At 40.9% G+C, this 26,436-nt stretch overlaps 1 protein-coding gene across 3 annotated transcripts in view; it reads left to right on the top strand.

Annotated features, from left to right (window-relative positions):
* USP13 (ubiquitin specific peptidase 13) overlaps positions 1-26,436 on the top strand; it is a 150,772-nt gene that overhangs the window by 58,927 nt on the left and 65,409 nt on the right. For all 3 annotated transcript variants that reach the window (XM_023551495.2, XM_003412873.4, XM_064279711.1), the window contains exons 5-8: positions 4,744-4,886; positions 6,105-6,289; positions 15,087-15,181; positions 16,116-16,312. In XM_023551495.2, coding sequence (XP_023407263.2) covers positions 4,744-4,886; positions 6,105-6,289; positions 15,087-15,181; positions 16,116-16,312 — 620 coding nt within the window. The remainder of the gene's footprint in view (positions 1-4,743; positions 4,887-6,104; positions 6,290-15,086; positions 15,182-16,115; positions 16,313-26,436) is intronic.

Below are 26,436 nucleotides of genomic sequence, written 5' to 3'. Positions count from 1 at the left end.
AATAACTTGAAACCAAATCCTCTTTTACTCTGATTCTTGCACCTGTAAGTGGGCACAGAGTACCTATGGGGACCCTAAAAGTGGCGGTGGTTCAGTGGTAGAATTCTCACCTTCTGTATGGGAGACTCAGGTTTGATTCCTGGCCAGTGCACCTCATGTGCAGCCACCACCCACCTGTCATTGGAGGCTTGTGTGCTTTTATGATGCTCAACAGGTTTCATCAGAGCCTTCAGACTAAGACAGACTGGGAAGAAAGACCTGACGATCTGCTTCCTAATGTCAGCCAAAAAACCACAATGGTCAGAGCTCCAACCGATCATGGGGATGGTGCACGACTGGGAGGCATTTTATTCCGTTGTATATGGGGTCTTCATAAATCTGGAGCTGACTCGATAGCAGCTAACAATGGAAACATGGAACCTAATCATTTTTCCTACTCTCCTCATTTCCTGTATCGCCTCCTTCATTCCATCCTTTTCTTTTTTCCACTCCATGCACACCCTGACTCCTCAGAGTCTGGCCCCAGATGGCAGTGGGATCAGGGTCAATTGAGTTTAGACATCCTAGTTCATGTCTTCCCTTCTCAAACTCTGCTAGCACCAGAGCCAGGTGCCTAGGTTCCAGAGTTGCTGTATGGCTCTGTATCTGTGGGTACCTGCTCACTTGCCCCTGACAAGAGGGCACATTTGTATTTGGGGTGCCCAGGTCATTAGGGACTAGGTTTCTACTCTTCTGTCTTTTTTTGCATCTGAACTGCTTTATAAATAAATATAAGCTCATAGAAATGAAAATTTTGGGTATTTATCTATTGAAGCTCTTCTAATTATTAAGCTTAACAGAACTTTTTTAGTTCTGAATATATCGTGTTGAGTAAAAAATGTCTGCCTTGAACATTATGCTCTTTTTTTTTAATAATATTTTGTTGAGCTTTTGAAGAAAGTTTACATACCAAGTTAGCTTCCCATTTTGCAATTTCCACACAAATCATTCAGTGACGTTAGTTACATTTATTACAATCTGCCAGCATTCTTTTTATTTTTGAACAGTTTCTCCATGTACAATTCAGTGACATTGATTGCATTCTTTGAGTTGTACAGCCATTCTCACCCTCCTTTTCTGAGTTGTTTTCCCCATTAACATAAAGTCACTGCCTATAAAGTTCCTATCTAATCTTTCGAGTTACTGTTGTCAATTTGATCCCATGTAAAACCAAACCCACTGCCGTTGAGTCAATTCTGACTCATAGTGACCCTATAGGACAGAGTAGAACTGCCCCATAGAGTTTCCAAGGAGTGCCTGGCAGATTTGAACTGCTGACCCTTTGGTTAGCAGCTGTAGCACTTAGCCACTACGCCACCAGGGTTTCCTAATCCCATAAAGGTAGTTCTTAAAAGAGCATAATGCTCAAGGGAGACCTTTTTTACTAGTTAAGCTAAACTGTTATTTGGTTTTAAGAAGACTTCAGGGAATATTTTTGGTTTATGGTTTAAAGATTATCTTAGGGCAATAGTTTCAGGGGTTCATCCTCTCTGTGTGGCTCAGGAAGTCTGGAGTCCATGAGATTTGAAGTTCTGTTCTGCATTTTCCCCCTTTTCGTCAGAATTCTTCTATGGAATCTCTGATCAAAACATTCAGTAATGGTAGTTGGGCACCACCCACTTCTGGTCTCCTGGCAAAGGGGGCAGTTGTTCATGGAGGCAATTAACCACACATTCCATTTCCTCCTCCTGTTTGTTACTCTCATTCTTCTTCTGTTGCTCCAGATGAACCATTATGCTTTTTTAAGAACTATCTACACGGGATCAAATTGACACCAACAACTGGAAAGATTAGATAGGAACCTTAGGGGGTGGTTAGTGTGTGTTAATGGGGACAAACAACTCAGAAAAGGAAGATGAGAATGGTTGCATAACTCAAAGAATGTAATCAATGTCACTGAATTGTACATGCAGAAATAGTTGAAGTGCTGTATGTTTTGCTGTGTGTATTCTCAACAACAACAAAATAAAAAAAGTAAATAACCTCAAGAGCACATAATAATAGTATGATAGAGTAAAATAATTAGGAAGTGATGACTTTTGGGTATTATCTTTTAAAAAAATATATTTTTTTGTAATTTTATATAATTTAATTTTTAATAATGGCTTGAAAAATTTATTAAAATTTAAAAATTGGCTCTTGTGAGCCAGTTTGGGCAGGCTCCAGCACATCACTGAACTTGAGGCTTACAGAGACTTGGGGTAGAGCCAGGACTAGCACCAAGGTTTCTTTACCCCACTCCAGGTAACAAATCCAGGAAAGAATAATTCATAGTGTAATTATAGGATGGTGGATCCTGACCTTCAGCTACGACCCACAAAAAAGGGGCTTTAAGTAACTTTAGATGATTTGCTGAAAACACTAAATCAGTGTTTTATAGCAGCTTAGAACTCTAAGGAAATTTTGTTGGTTGTCACCAGGAAGGATATTCAAAGAAAACAGACCAGTATATCATCGTGCATTGCAAACCAGAACACAAAACGATGTCATGGAGGTGGAGAAAGTCTAGAGGAGGACAGGGAGACATTCCAAGTCGCAGCGAAACACGCAAGGAGGTCATATCAGGCTAAAAAGATTATGACGCTGTTCCCAGAAGTGCTAAAGGCAGCATGGCCCAAACCCGTAAAACCTGGAATGGGTTTTTGGTGAACTTAGCCCTGTTTTCTAGGAACATCCGTGGAAGGGGGTGGGAGATGAATTTCACATAATTCAAGGGAAAGGCTAATGTTATACACCAGCACTTGTGAGAGATGAATGAGAGTATCTCTTCTAAAAGGTTTGCCTGCATTTGTAAATGCCTGATCCATAATAGATGATAAACTTTTCGAGGGCAGGGACCCTTTCCTTATTCCTGCCAAGCCCAGTGTCTTTAATTGATGGTGTTCAGTATAACCATGGACAGTTTTAAGCTGGGGAATGATAGGATCTAATTTTTACAGCAGGTTGCTCTGGCTGCTGTGCAGAGAGGAGGGGATGAAAGACCTGCAAGGAGGCTATTGAATGACCTTTCCAGAGAAACATGATGGTGTTGGGACTAGGGTATGGTTGAATTGGAGAGAAGGTAGACTCCAAGTGTATTTTGGATGTAGAATTTTTAGGATTTGCTTATGGGCTGGATGGGGGTGGGATAGTGGGTCAATCCTCAGTGCTACCCCAGGAAAACATTGTGTGTGAAGTTTAGCTCATTGTGCTGGATGTTAGTGAGCTAGAATCCAAATTTTTTTTTCTTAAACAATTCTATGATTTTTTATTATATTCATAGAGATGGCCATCCATTTCTACAACCAATTTAGAGATTTTCATTACCCCATGAACTCCCCCTCATTCCTTCACCACACCCCCCCTACTCCTACCTCCCCAGCCCTAGGCAACCACTAATCTACTTTTTGTCTTTGTTGGATTTGCTTATTCTGAACATCTTATAAATGAAATCGTACATTGTGTTGTTCTTTGTGACTGGCTCCTTCTGCTAAGCATAATGTTTTCAAGATTCATCCATGTTGTAACATGGTTCAGTACTTCATTCCTTTTTATGACTGAATAATATTCCATCATATGAACATAAATTATATTTTATTTTTTCATGTATCAGTTGATGGGCATTTGGGTTGTTTCTACCCAGTAATAATGCTGCTATGAACATTCATGTTTTTGTGTGGACTTATGTTTTCATTTCTTTTGGATAGATACCTAGGAGTAGAATTGCTGGCTCATACGATAACTCTGTTTCACTGTTGGAGGAACTGCAACATTGTTTTCCTAAGTGGCTGCACCATTTTACATTCTCACCAGACTATAAGTTTTTTTTTTAAAAAGACAGTTAGAAATAGTGATATCATTAAGCCAATAGGAAATATAATGCTGGGCACACTGCCAGGGTCAGTTTGGGTTTGGGAGAGGGCAGAGAAACTATCCTTCCCCTCTCCTGTGGTCAGTTGGTGCCAAGCTGGATATCATAGATTTGCTTATGATGTAGACAGGTCTGGCACAGAGACACCTAGGTATGTCCCTGTCCAGGGTCACATTTGTCCCAGATTAAGAAATGGAGCCATGCCACTGACATTCCAATAAGGTGCCCTTGACCGCATGCCACATGGAAACCCTGGTGGCATAGTGGTTAAGTGCTACAGCTGCTAACCAAAGAGTTGGCAGTTTGAATCCGCCAGGCGCTCCTAGGAAACTCTATGGGGGCATTTCTACTCTGTCCTATAGGGTCGCTATGAGTCAGAATCAACTCGACGGTACTGGGTTTTGACCACATGCCATTGTGTGATGAGTTAAGGATACTGGACATCTGGGCATGAATTTGTTAGGAGGAAAACACACCACTTTGGCAGATCCTAGACTTTCCCATGCTTAATTTGATCCTTGTAAATTGTTCACCTCATGTTTTTCACCCTGCTTGCTAAGAGGTAGGGATTGTTAAGTATGACCCCTAAGCTTGGGCTGACAAACTGGTGGATTGATTGGTTCCTTGCTATCTTGTGTCATTGTCAACACTACAAATTCTAGCCTGAGGACAAAACCTAGCTCAATCCAGGGGGAAATGCTGGTGTCTGGATACCAGGGTCTCACTCTCACGTAATTGTGCAGTTTGAATTTTCTTGAATAAAGTGGTATTTACTAGTAAACTTAAATTTTCTTTCTAGAAGTTGCTGTTCTCTCAAACTGCTTTTACATGTTGCATCTGGGTTTGTCTTGTAGGTAACAATTGCTTGTGATGCTGTTCTTAGTTCAAAATCTCCGTACAGAAAGCAAGACCCAGACACATGGGAAAATGAATTGCCAGTATCCAAGTACGCCAATAACCTGACCCAGCTGGACAACGGAGTCAGGATTCCTCCAAGGTGAGAGTCAGATAGTGAAATGGAGCTTCACCCCAAAACTGGCCAAAGGAAGATTTGCTTCTCTACCTCTTTGGTCTAAAGTTGGGTGTATTTTTGTAGTAAATGCTGTCCGTGCCCAGCTCGTACCCCCTAAGCCATTCTCCACCCTAAGGCTTCCGCTTAAAAGCACCTGCAACTCTTTGCTTGATGGCTTTCTCTGTCTGCTGAAGCCAGATAAGTCTGTGCAGGGGATAGTCAGGAATACCACAGAGTTCATGCCCACTGCCCAGCCCTGGAACAGCCATCAACCAATGACTGGTGGAGTGGGTGCATACATACCCCAGCCTCACTGCGCCTCAGGTGGGTTAACTGTCTTCTGGGGGTCACCAGCTGGACTGAGCCCCAGTTGGCCACAGTGGTCTGTACTGGTCCTTTTTCTTCCCTCCCTTCCACATTCCCTTGTGGTGCGTGCTCAGATCACCTCCCTAACAAACTGATTTCGTTCCAGTCCTTGTCTCAGAGTCTGCTTCTAGGAGAATCCAACTTAAAACAGTCTTTTGGTTGTCAGGTTTTGGCTGGAATGTTCTTTGGACTACATTGGCTGCTCCTCCAATTAGGTGCAGGGGTATTTACAGGGGCAGGTTCTAGAGACAGAGTCGATGGGTTAGGAATGTGTCCCCTACCTGGGTGGACCCTGACAGTACAGCTTTCGTGTTCTGTGTGGCCTTAGTTTCGCCTTGGTAAAAATGAGGATGGTAAGACTGATGCCGAAGGGCGTTTATTAGAATGAAATGATAAAATTTCTGTAAGATGCCTGGCACACAGTCGGCCTTCAGGTAGTTAGTTTCCTTTCTAATTAATTTAGATTCACGATGTAGCAGGGTTTTGTTTGAAGCAGTTTTACTATGCATGGTTACTGCTAGAACTTCAGATGCTTACACACATGAGACCCTTCAAGGTTTAAACTTGCTCAAGCTCTGCTTTCTTCACACGGGGATTTTGTCCCTCGTGTTCCTCATGATTTTCCGAAGCAGAAGAGCCATGTCTGGGAGGCAGGCAGGGTGCTCAGTGGTCATGCTGCTCTGGGGTGGGTGACAGTTTTGAAGGGAGCTCACCAGCAGTCTGTTACTCCAGGGAATGTTTCCTGTGACCCCCACCTTGAGATTTTTTTGAGATGTTAGTTTTCTCATTACGCCTGGCACACTCTGCTGCACTAACTGTTCTTTATTGATTTTCCAGTGGCTGGAAGTGTGCCAGGTGTGACCTGCGGGAAAACCTCTGGTTGAATCTGACCGACGGCTCCATCCTGTGTGGGAAGTGGTTCTTTGACAGCTCCGGGGGCAATGGGCATGCTCTGGAGCATTACAGAGACATGGGCTACCCGCTGGCTGTGAAACTGGGAACCATCACTCCGGACGGGGCAGGTCAGTGGGCCTTTGACAGATTGGGGAACTCACGGTGGCTTGGTCTTAGATTTATCAGGGCGCCAGACCCATAATCCCTATTTTGGAGGGTGTAGGCTTTGGACTCAGACTGCCCAGCTTTGAATCCTGACTGCCTCCTGTTAGCTGTGTGATCTTGGACAAGTTTAAACTCTTTTCTAAGCTTCAGATTCTCACCTTGACGAGATCATGGCACCTCCCTCATAGGTCTGTTAATGTGCATAAAGCATTTAGCCCAGTTCTAGAAAGGTCTCTGGAACAGCTACTATTATTTTTATTATCTTTCTGCATGTTGGCTAAGAGGAAAGGCCAGGAAACAGGAATTGTTTAGTGAATGTGCTTGATCAAATCCCCGCTAGAGCAGGAGGGGAAGCCTTAGCATTCACTCAGGAGATTAGCATCATTTTAGGAAACAATGGATTGATTATGAGGAAGGTGAGTTGTAAAGAGTCCCTGAAATCATCTTGCAAGGAGGTTTTTATGTGCCAGAAGGATTAGAATTGTTTCCTACTTGGAGTGTCAGCTTCAGAATCAGGTCTGTTTTTGTTTCGTTTGCTAGCTTTTGGCATGCTTGTACAGTTAGTTCCTTCTACCATTTTGTGAGGGAAAAGAAAAATAATATCAGGGTCAATAATAAGAAGCATCAATATCAGGCAGGCCACTAGCTGCTCTGGCTATAAGAACACAGTACCCTATCATCATTGAAGACACTTACTAAGCAGAGACCTAGGCCACACCCAGGTCAGTCTTCTCTGTCTTTCTAGGCTTTAGTTTATATTTCCTCTTTGCCTTCAGGTAAGATGATGTTTTTAGGAGAAATATAAAGACATCTGTCTTCTTTCTTTTTTCTTCTTCCCTGTTTCTATGACCAGATTAGCCTCCTCAGAGTTAATTGGCCAAGGTGTTTCCATTAAATGATACTCTTCCCAGGAAACATTGCTTTTCCATCAAACTGGTTTAGTCTCTCGATTGTTTGCTAATTGGGGCCTGATGGTTAGTTCCTATCAGGATTCTTTGGTCTCATATTTTGGAGAATTTTCCTGCATCAAAATTTAGTGGAATTATTTTAACTCAGTAGAGAAAAGTGGGCGTGAGCTTTTGAGATGCTGGTTCCAAACCTTTTCTCCTGAAGTAAATAAACCTATCTGCAAGCCAGGTCTGATCCTAGGTCTTCCAGGATATAAAGAGAAGATTCAGGACCCCTAATTGGATTCCGAGTTACACCATGCGGGGCTTACACGTCATTGGTATTCAATAGATTGTTGTGGCATGACTGCTGTAGAAGGTCTCTCCTTTTCCTTTTAGGGAGTTCCAGAGAGAATGGTTTGCAACGTAGAAATCCTGTGGGATAACACGGCAAGGGAAGAATAATTTAGAATTTCATACTTTCCATGGTGCTTTTATAGGAACAGATATTAGAAACCCAGTTCTCAGAACAACCTGTCCAACACTACAACTGTGTATAGACGTGATTTAATTCTCCTATATTTTCAGTTATTTTGAAGGTAGGGGCTACGTCTTACTCATCTTTGGGCTCCATACAAAACCTTACACATAATAGAAACAAATACTTTTGTTAAATGAACCAACTGGATAAAAGGTATTTAAATAATTAGATTCTATTTAAACATATGTTAATAATAAAGACAAGGGTTAATTCTATTCCCTTTGCAGCTTTAATTTTCCAGAAACTTTTTTTTTTCCTAGTGGAAACTTATTTTCAAGTACTGTCTAGAAGAATAAAGCTAAAGTTTCTTTTCTTTCAACTTGAGGCGGGGAAGTTTTACATTTTTCCCTTGACTATGCAAGCACCAGATGTTCATTGTAACATATTTAGAAATTAGGAAAGTTTAGAGAAGTAAATAAAAAACAAAACAAAACAAGCAAACAAACCAACACAAAACTTGGGTAGTAATACTACTGTCCAGAGAAATCACTGTTAACAATTTAAGCATTTTCTTTCAGTTTTTTTTCTTTTTTAATGATTTAACCAGTTCTTGTTCATATATTCACACACACAGTGCATTTTAATGAAAATTGGATGACACTGTGTAAAATATTTAGCATTAAATTGTATTTTTCCATGTCATTAAATATTCTTCAGTATTCCAAGATACTTCCATGAATTATTTCACTACCCTGTAATTATTACAAGTTTTTGCTACTCTGATGAACATCCCTGTACATAAATGAATCTTTGGGTATTTGCCTAATTCTTTAGGATAAATTCCTAAGAACAAAGGGTTAAACTTTTTTAAGGTTCAGTTAGGGAGTTTCTCTATAAAACAATTGTAACAATTTACATTACCACCAGCAGTGTTTGAAAATACCAGTTTCAACAAATCCTTGAATACTTTGGGTATTAAAACTCAAAAAAACAAGCCATTGCTAATCTGATCAGGTAAAAAAGGGTGTCTTTTTAAAATTTGCTTTACTAGTGGAACTGAACATTATTCGTAATATTTCTGGCCATTTGTAGTTCTTTTTGTGAATTTCTTAGGCTCATTTTCTAGTGGATGTTGTATAGGTTTTTTTATTTTATTTTTTTCTTGTTGGTTTTTAAGAGTTCTTTAGCTGTAAAGAAATTTATGTATGTATATAAATTTATATATATACGAAGTTAAATATATATATTTTAAAAAAACCCAGCGACCCTATAAATATATATATATATATATATATATGTAATTTTTTTTTTGTCCAGGAGGGAGAACTTCTCAAGCTTTCCTCATTGTATAACTGAGAGTATTTTAATAAACACTCCTATTTCAATTACAGAAAGTATAAGACATTGGGCAATAGTGATGCACATCACATACCCTGTGATCAGGGTTCTTGAAGTTATTTAGCTGAAATAATGATTACCGTTTGAAAAAAGATCAGAAATTGATTCTTGCTTGTGTTGTGCATAACCAAAGCCTGTCGCCCGTTTAGTCGGTTCTGACTCAGAGTGACCCCATGTGACAGAGTAGATAGAACTGCCCCAGAGTTTCTAAGGCTGTAATCTTTATGGAAACCGACTGCCACAGCTTTCTCCCATGTGTCGTGCATAAAAAACATACTTAGTTTTAATTCAAATGATCATTTTCAGTCTAATTAATTCATACTAGCTTAAGGGATGTAACAGTTTTGTTAGTTTGCCTTTGAATTTGTTTCATAAATAACTTATTATTTATTTAAAAGCCAAGTAAATCCATAAAGACACGTGAACTGTATCCTTAAATGGTAAATGAGGAGCTTTGTAGATGGTGAGGCCCAGGAAGTCAGGGCACCCTTGGTCTGGGGCTGGGGTAGGTATCTCCTGGTGAGGGTTCAATCTTCCTTCTTCATGAGGCTGACTCAGGCTAATTGAATGCACAGAGATGAAGTCTCAAAGTCAGGGCATTTAATTTTTATTTTAATTGTGCTTTAGATGAAGGTTTATGAAGCATATTAGTTTCTCATTAAACAATTAATGCACATATTGTTTTGTGACATTGGCTGCCAACACCTGGATGTGTCAACACTCTCCCCTTCTCAGCCTTGGGTTCCTCATTACCAGCTTTCCTGTCCCCTCCTGCCTCTCCTCCTTGCCCCTGGGCTGGTGTGCCCATTTAGTCTTGTTTTGTTTTATGGGCCCTTCTGATCTTGGCTGAAGGGTGAACCTCAGGAGTGACTTCAGTACTGTGTTAAAAAGGCGCCAGGGGGCCATACTCTTAGGGTTTCTCCAGTCTCTGCCAGACTAGTAAGTCTGGTCTCTTTTTGTGAGTTAGAATTTTGTCCTGTGTTTTTCTCCAGCTCTGTCTGGAACCCTCTATTGTGGTCCCTGTCAGAGCAGTTGATGGTGGTAGCTGGGCACCATCTAGTTGTGCTGGACTCAGTCTGTTGGAGGATGTGGTAGATGTGGTCCATTAGTCCTTTGGACTCATCTTTCCCTTGTGTCTTTGGTTTTCTTTATTCTTCCTTGCTCCAGATGGGGTGGGACCAGTGGAGTATCTTAGATGGCCACTCATAAGATTTTAAGACCCCAGACCATGACATTTAATTTTTAGCTGATAATGAAAACCATACACTACCAGTCAGTGGGATGTTTATATCATCCTGACCAGTAAATTCCTTCCCTGTGGGACACTGAATTATATTTAGAAGATTGATTAGTGAGCACGGAATCCAAAAAGGTTGTGGACTCAAATATTTAATGGTAGCGTTATGTGATAATCCTGGTTGCCTGTTCGCTAATAAGGATATACCTGTTAGTGACAAACTCCTACTCATCCTTGAGGCCTCAACTTAGATTTTACTTCTCCAAGAAGTCCTGATTCTCTAGGCTATGCTAGTGCAGTGGCACAAGTAATAAAAATAGGCTCTATATTAAATTCCACTCTGGGTCCCCATGGGTACAGCAACAAACAAACCAAGAAACAGATCACCGCACAAACAAACGATTAAAAAGATTTTTTCTGTGTAGGACACGTTGGTTTGGCAAAGCAAGGATGAGTCTCTAGAGGGGGAAGGGAGTAAGGACAGATGCAGATGGGAGAGGATGTTTCATCTTTCCAGGAGTATATTAGTTTACCTAAGAAGATGGATGCTTCAGTGCCTTGAGTAGATGTAGGAGAGGCTTCCACAGATACCCAAGACAGCTGTGAGATTGTCTGTTCCACTGGCCCCTGCACCAGCTCAATATTATCTCACACTGGTCTTTCTTCTTTGGTTTTCTTCACCCCTGACCTGGGAGCGGGCTCTCTTGAGTTTCTCACAGCCCAGGGACTTGGATTCGAGGCACTGACTATTTTGTTCTAGTTTAACTTGGCTTGTGCCTCCCCTGTGTGCATCTGTAGTGCTCTGTGCTGTGTCCTCACGGGACTCTTCACAGGGTCCTGTGGCTGTTTAGTGGTGGTCACCTAGGACAACAGGGCCTGAGCACCACTTTTACTGTGCGCCATTATATCTATCTCCAGCATCTGCTTTTGCCCTTCACGTAGTAGATGCTCAGTAAATGTTTGTGGATTAAACAAATGGAAGAAGAAACACCAACAAAGTATGCTCCTCTGATTCACCTTTTTTCTCTTTCTCTCTTTTCTGTTTTATTGACATCTTTTTACTCTTACCTGCTTTCCTTTCCTGGCCATAGTCCAGGTTTTGTCTGGCCTAGGAGCTATTTAAAGCAATATTACATGCCTCTGACTTTACTCGTTTTGTGTTTAGTTTTTTAGTTTAATTGCCAGAGCATTCTCTCATTTCTTTTCTTTCCATCTATCTATGACAGGTGGCTTTTAGGCACACAGAGATAACTCTTGGTGAAGAGATGTAGTTTGGGTAGAAAGATCATTACTCAAATGGAAAAGAACCTTTCCTCATCCTCTCTTCTCTGACTTATTACTTGGTGTTTGAACAGGAGTGCTGTTTTTCTCTCTACTTGAGATGTGAGGGCAGGCAGCAAAGCCAACTTCCCTCGTTTTGTTTTTCGTTCTTAATACAACAACTTGCTGAATGTGGAGGTACATCTTTACCTCTTCCTCCCTTCTACTTTCTCTTGTGGGAACCTGAGGGCAGGATTTGGACTTCTGCCATTTTCTGGGCCATAGGAAAAGAACTTTAACTTGCATGACTAAACCATAGCCAAGAAGATGTTCGTTGAATTCCCTCACGTGAAATCAGCATTTCTTTGAAGATTATTTGAAACATTAAATTTTAAATGAGTGTAGGCACCCTGCTTGTCTTATTTGACATTATATCCTCAATATCTGTATATATTTGGTGTTCAGTAAATATTTCTTGAATACAATGCCTGACTGAGTGAATCAATGAGGGCGTTCTCTGGTTCTAACAGCAAACCATCCAATAGAATAATTTTAATCTTTGGGAATTACTTATAAAACATCTTTTTTCAATCAAAATATTATAATAAATTTGGAAGAAAAACAGAAAAACAAAGTTATTATTGATAAGCTTCTCATTTAGAGACAACAAATTATTACATATTGATACGATTTCTTGCAGATTCTCAACCTTGGTCTTGGTCTCAGTCTCCATCTCTACTCTAATTAATGTTGGAACTATTTTTTAACCTGCTTATCACATCAACAGACTATTCATGTTCTGCATGTTTTATTCTTTCTGTTGATTTCTGCCTCATGCTCTCCATGGTTAACTTGTCATTTAACTTGAAAACAATGAAGGGCTGACTTCTAACGTGAACGTTTTTACTCATGAAACACTGCAGGTGCTGTTCCTGAGAAAACTCCTTCCTGAATTTCCTGCGGTTCTTGGTTCTAAGTTTTTGAGCCAAGCTCGGTGGGCACGTGGGTGGGAAGCTAATACTTACTGGCTATAGTAATTTCTGAGGTAAAACCTTTGCTAAGCTGAAGATGGAGATAAAATGAAAGTTCCCTGAGAAAAATACTTATAGGGCAGCATTTTAAGCCACCGAGTTCACTTGAAATTTTTCCCTCTCTGGCTATATGTCATTTATAAATTCTTCATGATTACCAGGATTATGGATCACCATTCATTTTTAGATATCTTGTATGTTACTCACTAAACTGTTCTTGTCTTTGTGGTAAGAAATAGCTCTTGTGTCTGTCACGTCTTTGGAGCAGTTAATGACCTTTGGAAGTAGGAAACATTAATTTATCAGTGTAACAAGAGCCTAATGGGTTTGATTTTCACTTATTTCAAAATCCTAGACCAATGCCAACCAGTACAGTTCTAGGAATTTTATTATTTTCTAACTGAGCTCTGATAATTAGAGACCTAAAGTCTTAAGTCTTCTCAACTATCTCACTAGTTAATAATAACCAAAGTTAGTAGTGTCTTCGGAGTGCCAGTTTCATCTTCCAGCTGGTATCTGAGTGTTATTTCTCTGTCACTTTTTTTTTTTGTCATAGATTAAAAATACCATTGACATATTTGTTTCAAATGATTAGTTCAGAGATTTTGTTTTGTTTTAGTATTTAAATTTTTATTATTTCTTAATTGGGGGGCTGGGGATTTTGTTTTCTGTTTGGTTTTGCTTTTGAGAACTCTGAAGTATATTAAAAAGATATACAAATGAGGGCTGTTAGCCAAAAGTTAAAATTAGCCTCTAGGGGAAGAAGGGTACAGAGAGCTATAAAGTGTTTGATCTATTAATAGACTGACTTCCTCTGGTGGAAGGGCATCTCTGCACATCTGGGTTTGGATCAGACTCTCACCACAGCTCCTGTGTGTTTCTTTCCTTTCTTTCTTTTTTTCTGGTGCTTTCCTACTCCTTGGACAGCTTGTATTTTACGGTTCTAAGTGTGATAGGCTCTCCTTTAAGAATCTGTTCTTCTTGTAATGTTGTAATATATTTTCAATTTTAGAAGTGAAGACGTGGTAGTTCTTGAGTCTCCATTCTTATGTAGGGCCTGGAATGGCACTTCACCAAGTCCTTTGGTGTCCGGAGGCATCTTGAGAATTAGTCTGGTGTAGAGGGAAGGGAACTGGGCCAGGAGTCAGGATACCTGGGTTTGGGGCAGCCTGTGGGATTTGAGGCTAATCATTTAACCTTTATGAGCTTGTTTTCCTCCTCTGCAAAATGAGCCTGAAAATGGCCATCCTCTCTGTCTCACAGCACTGTTAGGTAATGCAATGGGTCAGACAGATTTTGAAAACTCTAAACAGTGCTTCTCAAGGTTTACCGTGCACCTGGTGGTCTTGTTAAAATGCAGATTCCCATCAGTAGGTCTGGGATGGGGCCTGATATGCCTCATTTCTTATAAGCTCCCAGGTGATGCTGCTGCCTGAGTCCGTACACCACATTTTGAGAAGCAAGGTTCAGTCTAAAGCAGTCTGCAGGTGTTGTCAGGTACAATATTAGACTCTAAGGAGAGAAGCTTCCCCCTTAGTACAAAGCTTCCTAGCACTACCTATTGCTTTCGAGTCAATTCTGACTCATAGTGACCCTATAGGATAGAGTAGAACTGCCCCGTAGGGTTTCTAAGGAGTGGATTTGAACTGCTGACCTTTTGGTTAGCAGCTGAACTCTTAACCACTATGCCATCAGGGTTCCTTCCTAACACTGGTGTGCCAAGAACGGGTTACACGTATTGCCAAGATGCAGCACCTTCAGCCCCGAGTTACCCTGATGTGTCATACAAACCATCATTTTTCATGTGTGCCAGGAGGTGAACACGTGGAAAACACTACACAGTTTTCACAAATCTCTCAGTAGCTCTGCAAGGTGTGGGTACCAAACTAGGGAATGAGGGGCAGGAGGGAGGTGGGAATTGGTGAGCTGATAGGCCTGAGAATGCAGAGGATTTCATAGGCAGAACTGGTACCCTAATCCTGCCATCCAGCTGTCCCTGAGGGCCACTGTGTTCTCTCTGCCCCACCCACCGTGGGTTGTCTGTGCCCGTGGGCAGATAGCTCTCACCCTCTCCTTCCCTCTTCCTGAACTTATGGGGCCTAGATCTTCTAGTTATGCCACTGTGGTTTTTAGGTTAGGAAAATCAAATGTTAGGCATTAAATTGGCCTGATTTTCAGCTATTCTGATTTTAAATTTAGGCACTTTTTTTCAGAGAACATTTTGTGCCTTTCTGAAATGCTAAAAGAATTGATATGTGGGTATATTTACAAAATATACTTATTTAGTATGTTATTGCTTATCACCTGCTTTCCCTGTTTAAATGTAACTCATGGGCAGAAGTTTTTGTTTGTTTTGTACTTTGATATAGTCCAAGCCTGGTGTATCGTAGGAGTGCTATAGATACAGGTTGAATGTTGAATGATTTGATTACAAATCTCGGTGTTTATTTTCTTTCCACCCTCTAGATGTTTATTCTTTTCAAGAAGAGGAACCTGTTTTAGACCCTCATTTGGCCAAGCACTTAGCACATTTTGGAATTGACATGCTTCACACGTGTGGGGTGAGAACGTCTACTTTTGTTTGTATTCCAGCCTTGCGAAGAGGGAACTGCTGTGTTTATTTAGTTTATAATCCTTCTAATACACATCTTCATTTTATAGAATTTAGGTTTTAATTGTCACATTTACTTCTTGAATATAATTAGTATTTTCTTTTAGTTACTGGCTTAGATTATAATGCTGTAATAAAAAGGTGCCTCCTCAAACACTGTTCTGTTTAGTTGGCGTTTACCTGCAACATTTCTGTCTCTGCTGATAGAGAGCTGCATAAATCACTCGTTGTTTGATAAAGGGAGAAGGTTTGGAGAGACGATGACCTTTAAAATTATCTGTGGCCAACATCATTTTAATTAATTTCAGGAAGGGAAGCAGAGCTCCTAAGGGTGGAAAAAATAAGCCAACGCATTATTGCTGATAGATAAGCTTTATCTCATCTTGTATTGTGTTTTCAAGCTGATAGTATGACTGTGTAATACTTTTCCTCTGTGAGGAGCTATTTCAAATGTGTGTTTTGTTTTAGCCCTTTCCTTGAGGTCCAGGTCATCTCCTCCTTCCCATGTTCTTATTCGCCTCTTTCCTCTTTCTCATTCATAACCATTTTTTTGTTTATTTTCCCTCATCTTTTTTCGGCCTCTTTCCTCTTCCAAGGCATCCCCAAACCCATGTGCTTTTCCACACTCCCCTTACGCTGCCTTGCCTTTTTGTTTGCTGTGTTGCATTGCATCTTCTCTTGTAATTATTCTACTTGCTGTTTGTCTTTCTTTTTTCTGCCTCCGGCCTTCCCTCTCAGTCTCTTTTAATTAGGTTGTTTATTTCTCTACCTAATTGGGAAAAAATGGGCAGAAACATCCATTGCCTTTAGAAATAACTCATGGAACCTAATCCATGAATGACAATTGCATTTAAAATTGTTCTTCTTCCATGACTTCGCCCCAGACAGAGAACGGGCTCCAGGACAATGACATCAATGACATCAAACCGAGGGTCAGCGAGTGGGAAGTCATTCAGGAGTCGGGGACGAAGCTGAAGCCCATGTATGGCCCCGGGTACACAGGTCTGAAGAACCTGGGCAACAGCTGCTATCTCAGCTCCGTCATGCAGGCCATCTTCAGCATCCCAGAGTTTCAGAGGGCGTAAGTTCCTCCCCACTGCCGGCCGGGGGCGGCTCTGCCCTGGCCCCCTGTTTAGGTCTCATCCACTTAGTGTCTGCTGTTAGGCCCATCCTTGCTGGCTTTAGGTCATTTTGCCATATCATCCGTGACATGATTTTATTATTGATCTTTCTTCTGAGGCATGGATTTGAAACTCATACTTATCATTATTTAAAAAAAGTTTTGGTAAAAATACATATAATAAAACATTGGCCATTTCAGTATGTATGATTTTTTTTACACATGTGTTTTTTTGTATGTGTATAGTTTTAGTGACATTAATTACTTTCACCATGCTTTACAACCACTGTTTCCAAATTTTCTCATCGCCTCTAACAGAAACTCCGTGCTCCTGAAGCAATAACTTCCCATTTCCCCTCGCCCGCACCCTGGTCACCACTAATAAACTTTGATCTCTGTTCATTTGCTTATTCTAGATATTTCACGTAAGTTTTTTAGGATAGTACAGTATTTGTCCTTTTGTGTCTGATTTGTTTTCCTGAGCACACTGTTTTCAAGGTTCATCCATGTTGTAGCTTGTATCAGGATTTCATTTCTTAGTGGCTGAGTTGTATACCATTGTATGTTTGTAGCACATTTTGTTTATCCATTCATCTCTTGATGGGCACTTGAGTTGTTTCCATCGTTTGGCTTCCGAAACCACTATTGTGAATAGTGCTGCAGTGGACGTTTGTGTACAAGTATCTGTTTACATCCCAGCTTTCGAGTTTTTTGGGTATATATGACATGACTTCTTACACCGAGTTTGGGTGAGAGGATTTGGAAAAGTGTTATGGGGATAAGGTGAAATAAGTAAAGCTTTGTAAACTGAAAAACATCCTACAGGCTTTTGTGGTATTCATAATAGCTTCCATTGTTATATCATCGCAGCTCTCTGTGCCAAGAATATATTCATCATTAATCCTCAAAGAAAGCCTGCCAAATAGGTCTTATTCCTTTGTATAGCAACAGCACGGGTGGGGCGGGGGGGGGGTGGTGGTGGTGAGATAAGCTAGGAGAGATTCCGTGCTTTATTTGGTCAATGTCTCCCTGTTGGTAAGTGGAGTTGCTTGGAGGATTTAGGGTTTTTATTTTTTGTTACTCAAACTGTGGTTCACAGACTGGTGCTGGTTCAGGAGCTGCTGGAGATATGTTCGAAAATTGAGAGTGAGCATTTAGGATGTTTTGTAGAAATTTGACTTTGCAGCATCTTACAAGTGGCATTTCATTTTACTGGTAGTTTATTCTTTTTTTGTCACATGCATATCTCAGGTTGTTAATGAGTCATTCTCCAGTCCTGATGCCGAGTTCCTCTTCTTATAGTCCAGCTTCTCGGATTATTTGCTCAGCATACAGATTGACTAGGTATGGTGAAAGGCTACAACCTGATCCATACCTTTTCTGGTTTTAAACCACACAGTATCCCCTTGTTCTGTTCAAATGACTGCATCCTGGTCTATGCACAGGTTCTGCATGAGCACAGTTAAGTGTATGCAGATGACACAACCTTGCTTGCTGAGAGTAAAGAGGACTTGAAGCACTTATTGATGAAGATCAAAGACTACAGCATTCAGTAGTAGTCAACATTATTAGAAAACAAAAATCCTCACATCTGAACCAATAAGCAACATCATGATAAATGGAGGAAATACTGAAGTTATCAATGATTTTATTTTACTTTAATCTACAATCAATGCCCATGGAAGCAACAGTCAAGAAATCAAACGACTTTTGCATTTGGCAAATGTACTGCTAAAGACCTCTTTAAAGTGGTGAAAAACAAAGATGTCACTTTGAAGACTAAGGTGTGCCTGACCCAAGCCATGGTATTTTCAGTCACTTCATATGCATGTGAAAGCTGCGCAATGAATAAGGAAGACTGAAGAAGAATTCATATCTTTGAATTATAATGTTAGCTAAGAATATAAATATACCATGGACCACTAGAAGAACAAACAAATCTGTCTTGGAAGAAGTACAGCCAGAATGCTCCTTAGAAGCGAGGATGGCAAGACTTTGTCTCACGTACTTTGGACATGTTGTGAGGAGGGACCAGTCCCTGGAGAAGGACATCATGCTTGGTGAAGTAGAGGGTCAGTGAAAAAGAGAAATACTCTCAATGAGATGGATTGACAGTGCAACAATTGCGCTTAAGCATAGCAACGATTGTGAGGATGGTACAGGACTGGGCAGTGTTTTCATTCTATTGTACATGGGGTTGCTATGAGTTGGAACCAATTCGAAGCCACCAAACAACAACATTTTAACTGTATTTTCAAAAGTATTCTATGAGTTGAAATTAAAAAAGAAAGCTGATCCTTCACCACTGATGATTTGGGAGGTGATTTACATGGCTCCCTTCTTCCCACACCTGGGGGAAGGCTGGCAGTGTCAGTGGCCATTCTCTTCCTTAGGTTGTGATTGGGACAGGAAGCAGCAGAGCGCTAGAGCTGCAGCTGGTGTGCTCATGAGCAGCTACTGTCTAAGTTTAGAAAATAATCTCTAGTGTTTTCCAGAATGAGTAGGTTTCCATCTTGGTTCAAGTATGGCAGAGAGCACACGTGTGCCAGAATGGACTGATGGGCAGACAGCATGCTAGGAATAGCACAGGACAATTTACCTACATGGAGTCAAACACATGTTGAAATCCTCATGGCTTTAATAGTAACTAATAAAAAGCATGTCAAATACCTATTTATTTCCTCTTTTGTAGTTTGAAGACTTGCCACTTTTTTGCTGTTTTCTGAGTTTGAAAATTTATGGTCAGTTTTACATGTCTATTTTTCATCCAACTGACAAAGAGTAGGTTCTGCCCTGCTAAGCAGAGCAATGGGTGTGGGGATTTAGCATTGAACAATAATGATATGGTGCCTGTCCCCATGGAACTCACAGCCATTTGCAGAATGAGACAATTAGAAGAACCTGATTAGCCCCATGGAGGACAAGGGAGGGAGATGGCCAGGCAGAAGCCCTTTCAAGAAGGGACATGCAAGAGATGCCTGGCAGATGTGCGGGAAGAGTGGGGAGAGGGCTTTTGGGCAGAAGGAAGAGAAAATTTTAATCTCTTTAATTTTAAATTAAGTTAAATTTTAAAGGTACATATTGTTTATTTTCATAAATTCTTTCCCAAGTCTCATACTTGCATTATTATCATTTGATTGGGGAACAATGTAGCTTCATCTCATATGACTCATCCTCCATAATTTTTTAAACCATTGCAGGAATGTCCCTATGTTGGTGTTGTATAATTACTATTTCTTTATATTAGAACGGAAGAAACTTGCGTTCTTTTGTTACAAAGCTTAACAACATTTTTAGTGTTTTAGAATCTGCAAATTTATAAATTCTTTTTATACTGCAAAGTTGGATGAAGAATTAAATTTCTAATTTTTTTCTTCAGTGAAAAAATGTATGTCTGTCTTTTGGATTTAAGATTCATATCTCTCACCCTAGTCTTGTTTCAAGAGTTTTAGAAATTTATATAATATTATCTAATATTTTATATACTATTTTAAATATATATATGTTGTCATTGTTAGTTGGTTCTGACTCATGTACAAGAGAAGGAAACACTGCCTGGTCCTACACCATCCTCACAATCGTTATTATGCTTGAGCCCATTGTTGCAGCCACTGTGTCAGTCCATCTCATTGAGGGTCTTCCTCTTTTTCACTGACCCTCTGCTTTACCAAGCATGACGTCCTTCTCCAGGGACTGGTTCCTCCTGATAACATGTCCAAAGTAAGTGAGACGAAGTCTTGCCATCCTAGAGTCTAAGGAGCATTCTGGCTGTACTTCTTCCAAGACAGATTTGTTTGTTCTTCTGGCAGTCCATGGTATATTCAATATTCTTCTCCAGGGCCATAATTCAAAGGCATCAATTCTTCTTTGAAATCTTCCTTATTCATTGTCCAGCTTCCGCATGCATATGAGGTGATTGAACATACCATGGCTTGGGTCAGGCAGGCTTTAGTTATCAAAGTGATATCTTTGCTTTTTAAAACTTTCAAGTAGAGGCGGGGCCAAGATGGCGGACTAGGTGGATGCTACCACAGATCCCTCTTGCAACAAAGACTCGGAAAAACAAGTGAATCGATCACATACATAACAATCTACAAACTCTGAACAACAAACACAGACTTAGAGACGGAGAACGAACAAATACGGGCAGACAGCAATCGTTTTCAGAACCAGGAGCCAGCGTACCAGGCAGGTGACCTTCGGAGCCCGATCTGGGGCAGAGCCCAGGGGGGCAGACAGCACAGACAAGGGGCCCAGCCCTACCCCCCGAACTCATCCCGGGAGGGAGCCTAGCTGGTTGGCACGGGCGGCGTAGCGGCGCAGCCAGTAGGAGAAGCACCCGAGAGGCAGTGACTGATCTTGGAGCGGGGAGAGCAGCATCCCAGCCAGGGAGCTGTCCCGCCGGGAGTTTGGGGGGAAGCGGGCGTGGCGTGAGCGTGGGGATCAGCTATATTTCCCTAAAGCGACCCCGGGGGTGGGCCCAGCCGTTCGTGCGGGTGACGCCCACCCAGTTCGCGCAAGCGGTGCGGCGCACCGGAGGGAGAAGTCCCCGGGAGGAAGTGACATGTCTTGGAGTGGGGAGAGCAGCGTCCCAGCTGGAGAGCCATCCCGCTGGGAGTTTGGCGGGAAGCGGGCGTGGCGCGAGCGTGGGGATCAGCTATATTTCCCTAAAGCGACCCCGGGGGCGGGCCCAGACGTTCGTGCGGGCGACGCCCACCCAGTTCCGTCGAGCGGTGCGGCGCACCAGAGGGAGAAGTCCCCGGGAGGAAGTGACTGGTCTCGGGGGGGGGGGGAGCAGCATCCCAGCCGGGGAGCCGTCCCGCTGGGATTATGGCAGGCGTGGGCGGGGCGTGAGCGCATTCCCCTGAATAGACCCCGGGGGCGGGCCCAGCTGTTCGTGAGGGTGACGCCCACACAGTTCGCGCGAGCCGTGTAGCGCACCGGAGGGAGAAGTCCCCGGGAGGAAGTGACCGGTCTCGGAGCGGGGAGAGCAGCATCCCAGCCAGGAAGCCATCCTGTTGGGATTGTGGCAGGCACAGGCCGGGCATGAGCGCGGGGACCAGTTATATTTCCCTGAATTGACCCCGGGGGCGGGACCAACTGTTCGTGCAGGCACACCTACCCAGTTCCCGCGAGCGGTGCGGCGCGCCGGAGGGAGAAGTCCCGGAGAGGAAGAGACTGGTCTTGGAGCGGGGAGAGCAGCGACCCAGCCGGGAAGCCGTCCCGCCAGGATATAGGCAGGCGCGGGCGGAGCGTGAACGTGGGAATCAGCTCTATATTCTGAGGTGCTACACTCCTAGCTCTCTGATCCCTCCCCCACCCTCCCCAGGCGGCTCCATTAACATCCGAAAACCCTGAGCCAGAGGGAGAATTCAGATAGGGATCTGACTGCATATTTTTTTAGCTGATTACCTGGAAAAACTAGTTTCCCAGTGATGGCTCGGAGACAGCAGTCCATATCAAACCACATAAAGAAACAGACCATGACAGCTTCTCCAACCCCCCAAACAAAAGAATCAAAATCTTTCCCAAATGAAGATACAATCCTGGAATTAACAGATACAGAATATAAAAAACTAATTTACAGAATGCTTAAAGACATCACAAGTGAAATTAGGCTAACTGCAGAAAAAGCCAAGGAACACACCGATAAAACTGTTGAAGAACTCAAAAAGATTATTCAAGAACATAGCGGAAAAATTAATAAGTTGCAAGAATCCATAGAGAGACAGCATGTAGAAATCCAAAAGATTAACAATAAAATTACAGAATTTGACAACGCAATAGGAAGTCAGAGGAGCAGACTCGAGCGATTAGAATGTAGACTGGGACATCTGGAGGACCAGGGAATCAACACCAACATAGCTGAAAAAAAATCAGATAAAAGAATTAAAAAAAATGAAGAAACCCTAAGAATCATGTGGGACTCTATCAAGAAGGATAACTTGCGAGTGATTGGAGTCCCAGAACAGGGAGGGGGGACAGAAAACACAGAGAAAATAGTTGAAGAACTCCTGACAGAAAACTTCCCTGACATCATGAAAGACGAAAGGATATCTATCCAAGATGCTCATCGAACCCCATTTAAGATTGATCCAAAAAGAAAAACACCAAGACATATTATCATCAAACTTGCCAAAACCAAAGACAAACAGAAAATTTTAAAAGCAGCCAGGGAGAAAAGAAAGGTTTCCTTCAAGGGAGAATCAATAAGAATAAGTTCAGACTACTCAGCAGAAACCATGCAGGCAAGAAGGGAATGGGATGACGTATACAGAGCACTGAAGGAGAAAAACTGCCAACCAAGGATCATATATCCAGCAAAACTCTCTGAAATATGAAGGAGAAATTAAGATATTTACAGATAAACACAAGTTTAGAGAATTTGCAAAAACTAAACCAAGACTGCAAGAAATGCTAAAGTAGATTGTTTGGCCTGATGACCAATAATATCAGGTACCAGCACAATACAAGGTCACAAAACAGAATGTCCTGATATCAACGCAACTCAAATACGGAAAGCACAAAAACAAACAAATTGAGATTGATTCTAAAAAATAAATAAATAAACAAAATAATACACATAACAGGGAATCATGGAAATCAATAGATAAATGATCACAGTAATCAAAAAGAGGGACTAAATATAGGAGGCATTGAACTGCCAGATGGAGAGTGATACAAGGCGATATAGAACGATACAAGTTAGGTTTTTACTTAGAAAAATAGGGGTAAATAACAAGGTAACCACAAAAAGGAATATCAATTCCATAACTCAAGAAAAAAGCCAAGAAAAATGTAACGACTCAACTAACATAAAGTTAAACATTATGAAAATGAGGATCTCACAATCTACTAAGAAAACCGTCTCAGCACAAAAAAGTATGTGGAAAAATGAAATGGCCAACAACCCACATGAAAAGGCATCAAAATGACAGCGCTAAAAACTTATTTATCTATAATTACGCTGAATGTAAATGGACTAAATGCACCAATAAAGAGACAGAGAGTCACGGACTGGATAAAGAAACACGATCCATCTATATGCTGCCTACAAGAGACGCACCTTAGACTTAGACACACAAACAAACTAAAACTCATAGGATGGAAAAAAATATATCAAGCAAATAATAAGCAAAAAAGAAGAGGAGTAGCAATATTAATTTCAGACAAAATAGACATTAGACTTAAATCTGCCACAAAGGATAAAGAAGGACACTATATAATGATAAAAGGGACAATTGACCAGGAAGACATAACCATATTAAATATTTATGCACCCAATGACAGGGCTGCAAGATACATAAATCAAATTTTAACAGAATTGAAAAGTGAGATAGACACCTCCACATTTATAGTAGGAGACTTCAACACACCACTTTCGGAGAAGGACAGGACATCCAGTAAGAAGCTCAATAGAGACACGGAAGACCTACTTACAACAATCAACCAACTTGACCTCATTGACTTATACAGAACTCTCCACCCAACTGCTGCAAAATATACTTTCTTTTCTAGCACACATGGAACATTCTCCAGAATAGACCACATATTAGGTCATAAAACAAACCTTTGCAGAGTCCAAAACATCGAAATATTACAAAGCATCTTCTCAGACCACAAGGCAATGAAGCTAGAAATCAATAACAGAAAAACTTGGGAAAAGAAATCAAATACTTGGAAACTGAACAATACCCTCCTGAAAAAAGACTGGGTTATAGAAGACATCAAGGAGGGAATAAGGAAATTCTTAGAAAGCAATGAGAATGAAAATACTTCCTATCAAAACCTCTGGGACACAGCAAAAGCAGTGCTCAGAGGCCAATTTATATCGATAAATGCACACATACAAAAAGAAGAAAGAGCCAAAATCAGAGAACTGTCCCGACAACTTGAACAAAGAGAAAGTGAGCAACAAAAGAATCCATCAGGCACCAGAAGAAAACAAATAATAAAAATTAGAGCTGAACTAAATGAATTAGAGAACAGAAAAACAATTGAAAGAATTAACAAAGCCAAAAGCTGGTTCTTTGAAAAAATTAACAAAATTGATAAACCATTGGCTAGACTGACTAAAGAAAAACAGGAAAGGAAACAAATAACCCGAATAAGAAACGAGAAGGACCACATCACAACAGAGCCAAATGAAATTAAAAGAATCATTTCAGATTACTACGTAAAATTGTACTCTAACAAATTTGAAAACCTAGAAGAAATGGATAAATTCTTGGAAAAATACTACCTACCTAAACTAACACATTCAGAAGTAGAACAACTAAATAGACCCATAACAAAAAAAGAGATTGAAACGGTAATCAAAAAACTTCCAACAAAAAAAAGTCCTGGCCCGGACGGCTTCACTGCAGAGTTCTACCAAACCTTCAGAGAAGACTTAACACCATTACTACTGAAGGTATTTCAAAGCATAGAAAAAGACGGAATACTACCCAACTCATTCTATGAAGCTACCATCTCCCTGTTACCAAAACCAGGTAAAGACATTACAAAAAAAGAAAATTTTAGACCTATATCCCTCATGAACATAGATGCAAAAATCCTCAACAAAATTCTAGCCAATAGAATCCAACAACACATCAAAAAAATAATTCACCCTGATCAAGTGGGATTTATACCAGGTATGCAAGGCTGGTTTAATATCAGAAAAACCATTAATGTAATCCATCACATAAATAAAACAAAAGATAAAAACCACATGATCTTATCAATAGATGCAGAAAAGGCATTTGACAAAGTTCAACACCACTTATGATAAAAAATCTTACCAAAATAGGAATTGAAGGAAAATTCCTCAACATAATAAAGGGCATCTATGCAAAGCCAACAGCCAATATCACTCTAAATGGAGAGAACCTGAAAGCATTTCCTTTGAGAACGGGAACCAGACAAGGATGCCCTTTATCACCGCTCTTATTCAGCATTGTACTTGAAGTCCTAGCCGGGGCAATTAGGCTAGACAAAGAAATAAAGGGTATCCAGATTGGCAAGGAGGAAGTAAAGCTATCACTATTTGCAGATGACATGATCGTATACATGGAAAACCCTAAGGAATCCTCCAGAAAACTACTGAAACTAATAGAAGAGTTTGGCAGTGTCTCAGGTTATAAAATAAACATACAAAAATCACTTGGATTCCTCTACATCAACAAAAAGAACACCGAAGAGGAAATAACCAAATCAATACCATTCACAGTAGCCCCCAAGAAGATAAGATACTTAGGAATAAATCTTACCAAGGATGTAAAAGACGTATGCAAAGAAAACTACAAAGCTCTGCTACAAGAAATTCAAAAGGACATGCTTAAGTGGAAAAACATACCCTGCTCATGGATAGGAAGACTTAACATAGTAAAAATGTCTATTCTACCAAAAGCCATCTATACATTTAACGCACTTCCGATCCAAATTCCAATGTCATATTTTAAGGGGATAGAGAAACAAATCACCAATTTCATATGGAAGGGAAAGAAGCCCCAGATAAGCAAAGCACTACTGAAAAAGAAGAAGAAAGTGGGAGGCCTCACCTTACCTGACTTCAGAACCTATTATACAGCCACAGTAGTCAAAACAGCCTGGTATTGGTACAACAACAGACACATAGACCAATGGAACAGAATTGAGAACCCAGACATAGATCCATCCACGTATGAGCAGCTGATATTTGACAAAGGACCAGTGTCAATTATAACTGGATATCCATTTGCAAAAGAATGCAACAGGACCCATACCTCACACCATGCACAAAAACTAACTCCAAGTGGATCAAAGACCTAAACATAAAGACTAAAACGATAAAGATCATGGAAGAAAAAATTGGGACAACCCTAGGAGCCCTAATACAAGGCATAAACAGAATACAAAACATCACCAAAAATGATGAAGAGAAACCAGATAACTGGGAGCTCCTAAAAATCAAACACCTATGCTCATCTAAAGACTTCACCAAAAGAGTAAAAAGACCACCTACAGACTGGGAAAGAATATTCAGCTATGACATCTCAGACCAGCGCCTGATCTCTAAAATCTACATGATTCTGTCAAAACTCAACCACAAAAAGACAAACAAC

This window comes from Loxodonta africana, chromosome 1 (assembly GCF_030014295.1).
Source record: "Loxodonta africana isolate mLoxAfr1 chromosome 1, mLoxAfr1.hap2, whole genome shotgun sequence".
Classification (NCBI taxonomy): Eukaryota; Metazoa; Chordata; class Mammalia; order Proboscidea; family Elephantidae; genus Loxodonta; species Loxodonta africana.
Note: the sequence above shows the minus strand (reverse complement) of the source record. Positions and strands in the feature narration are given on the sequence as shown.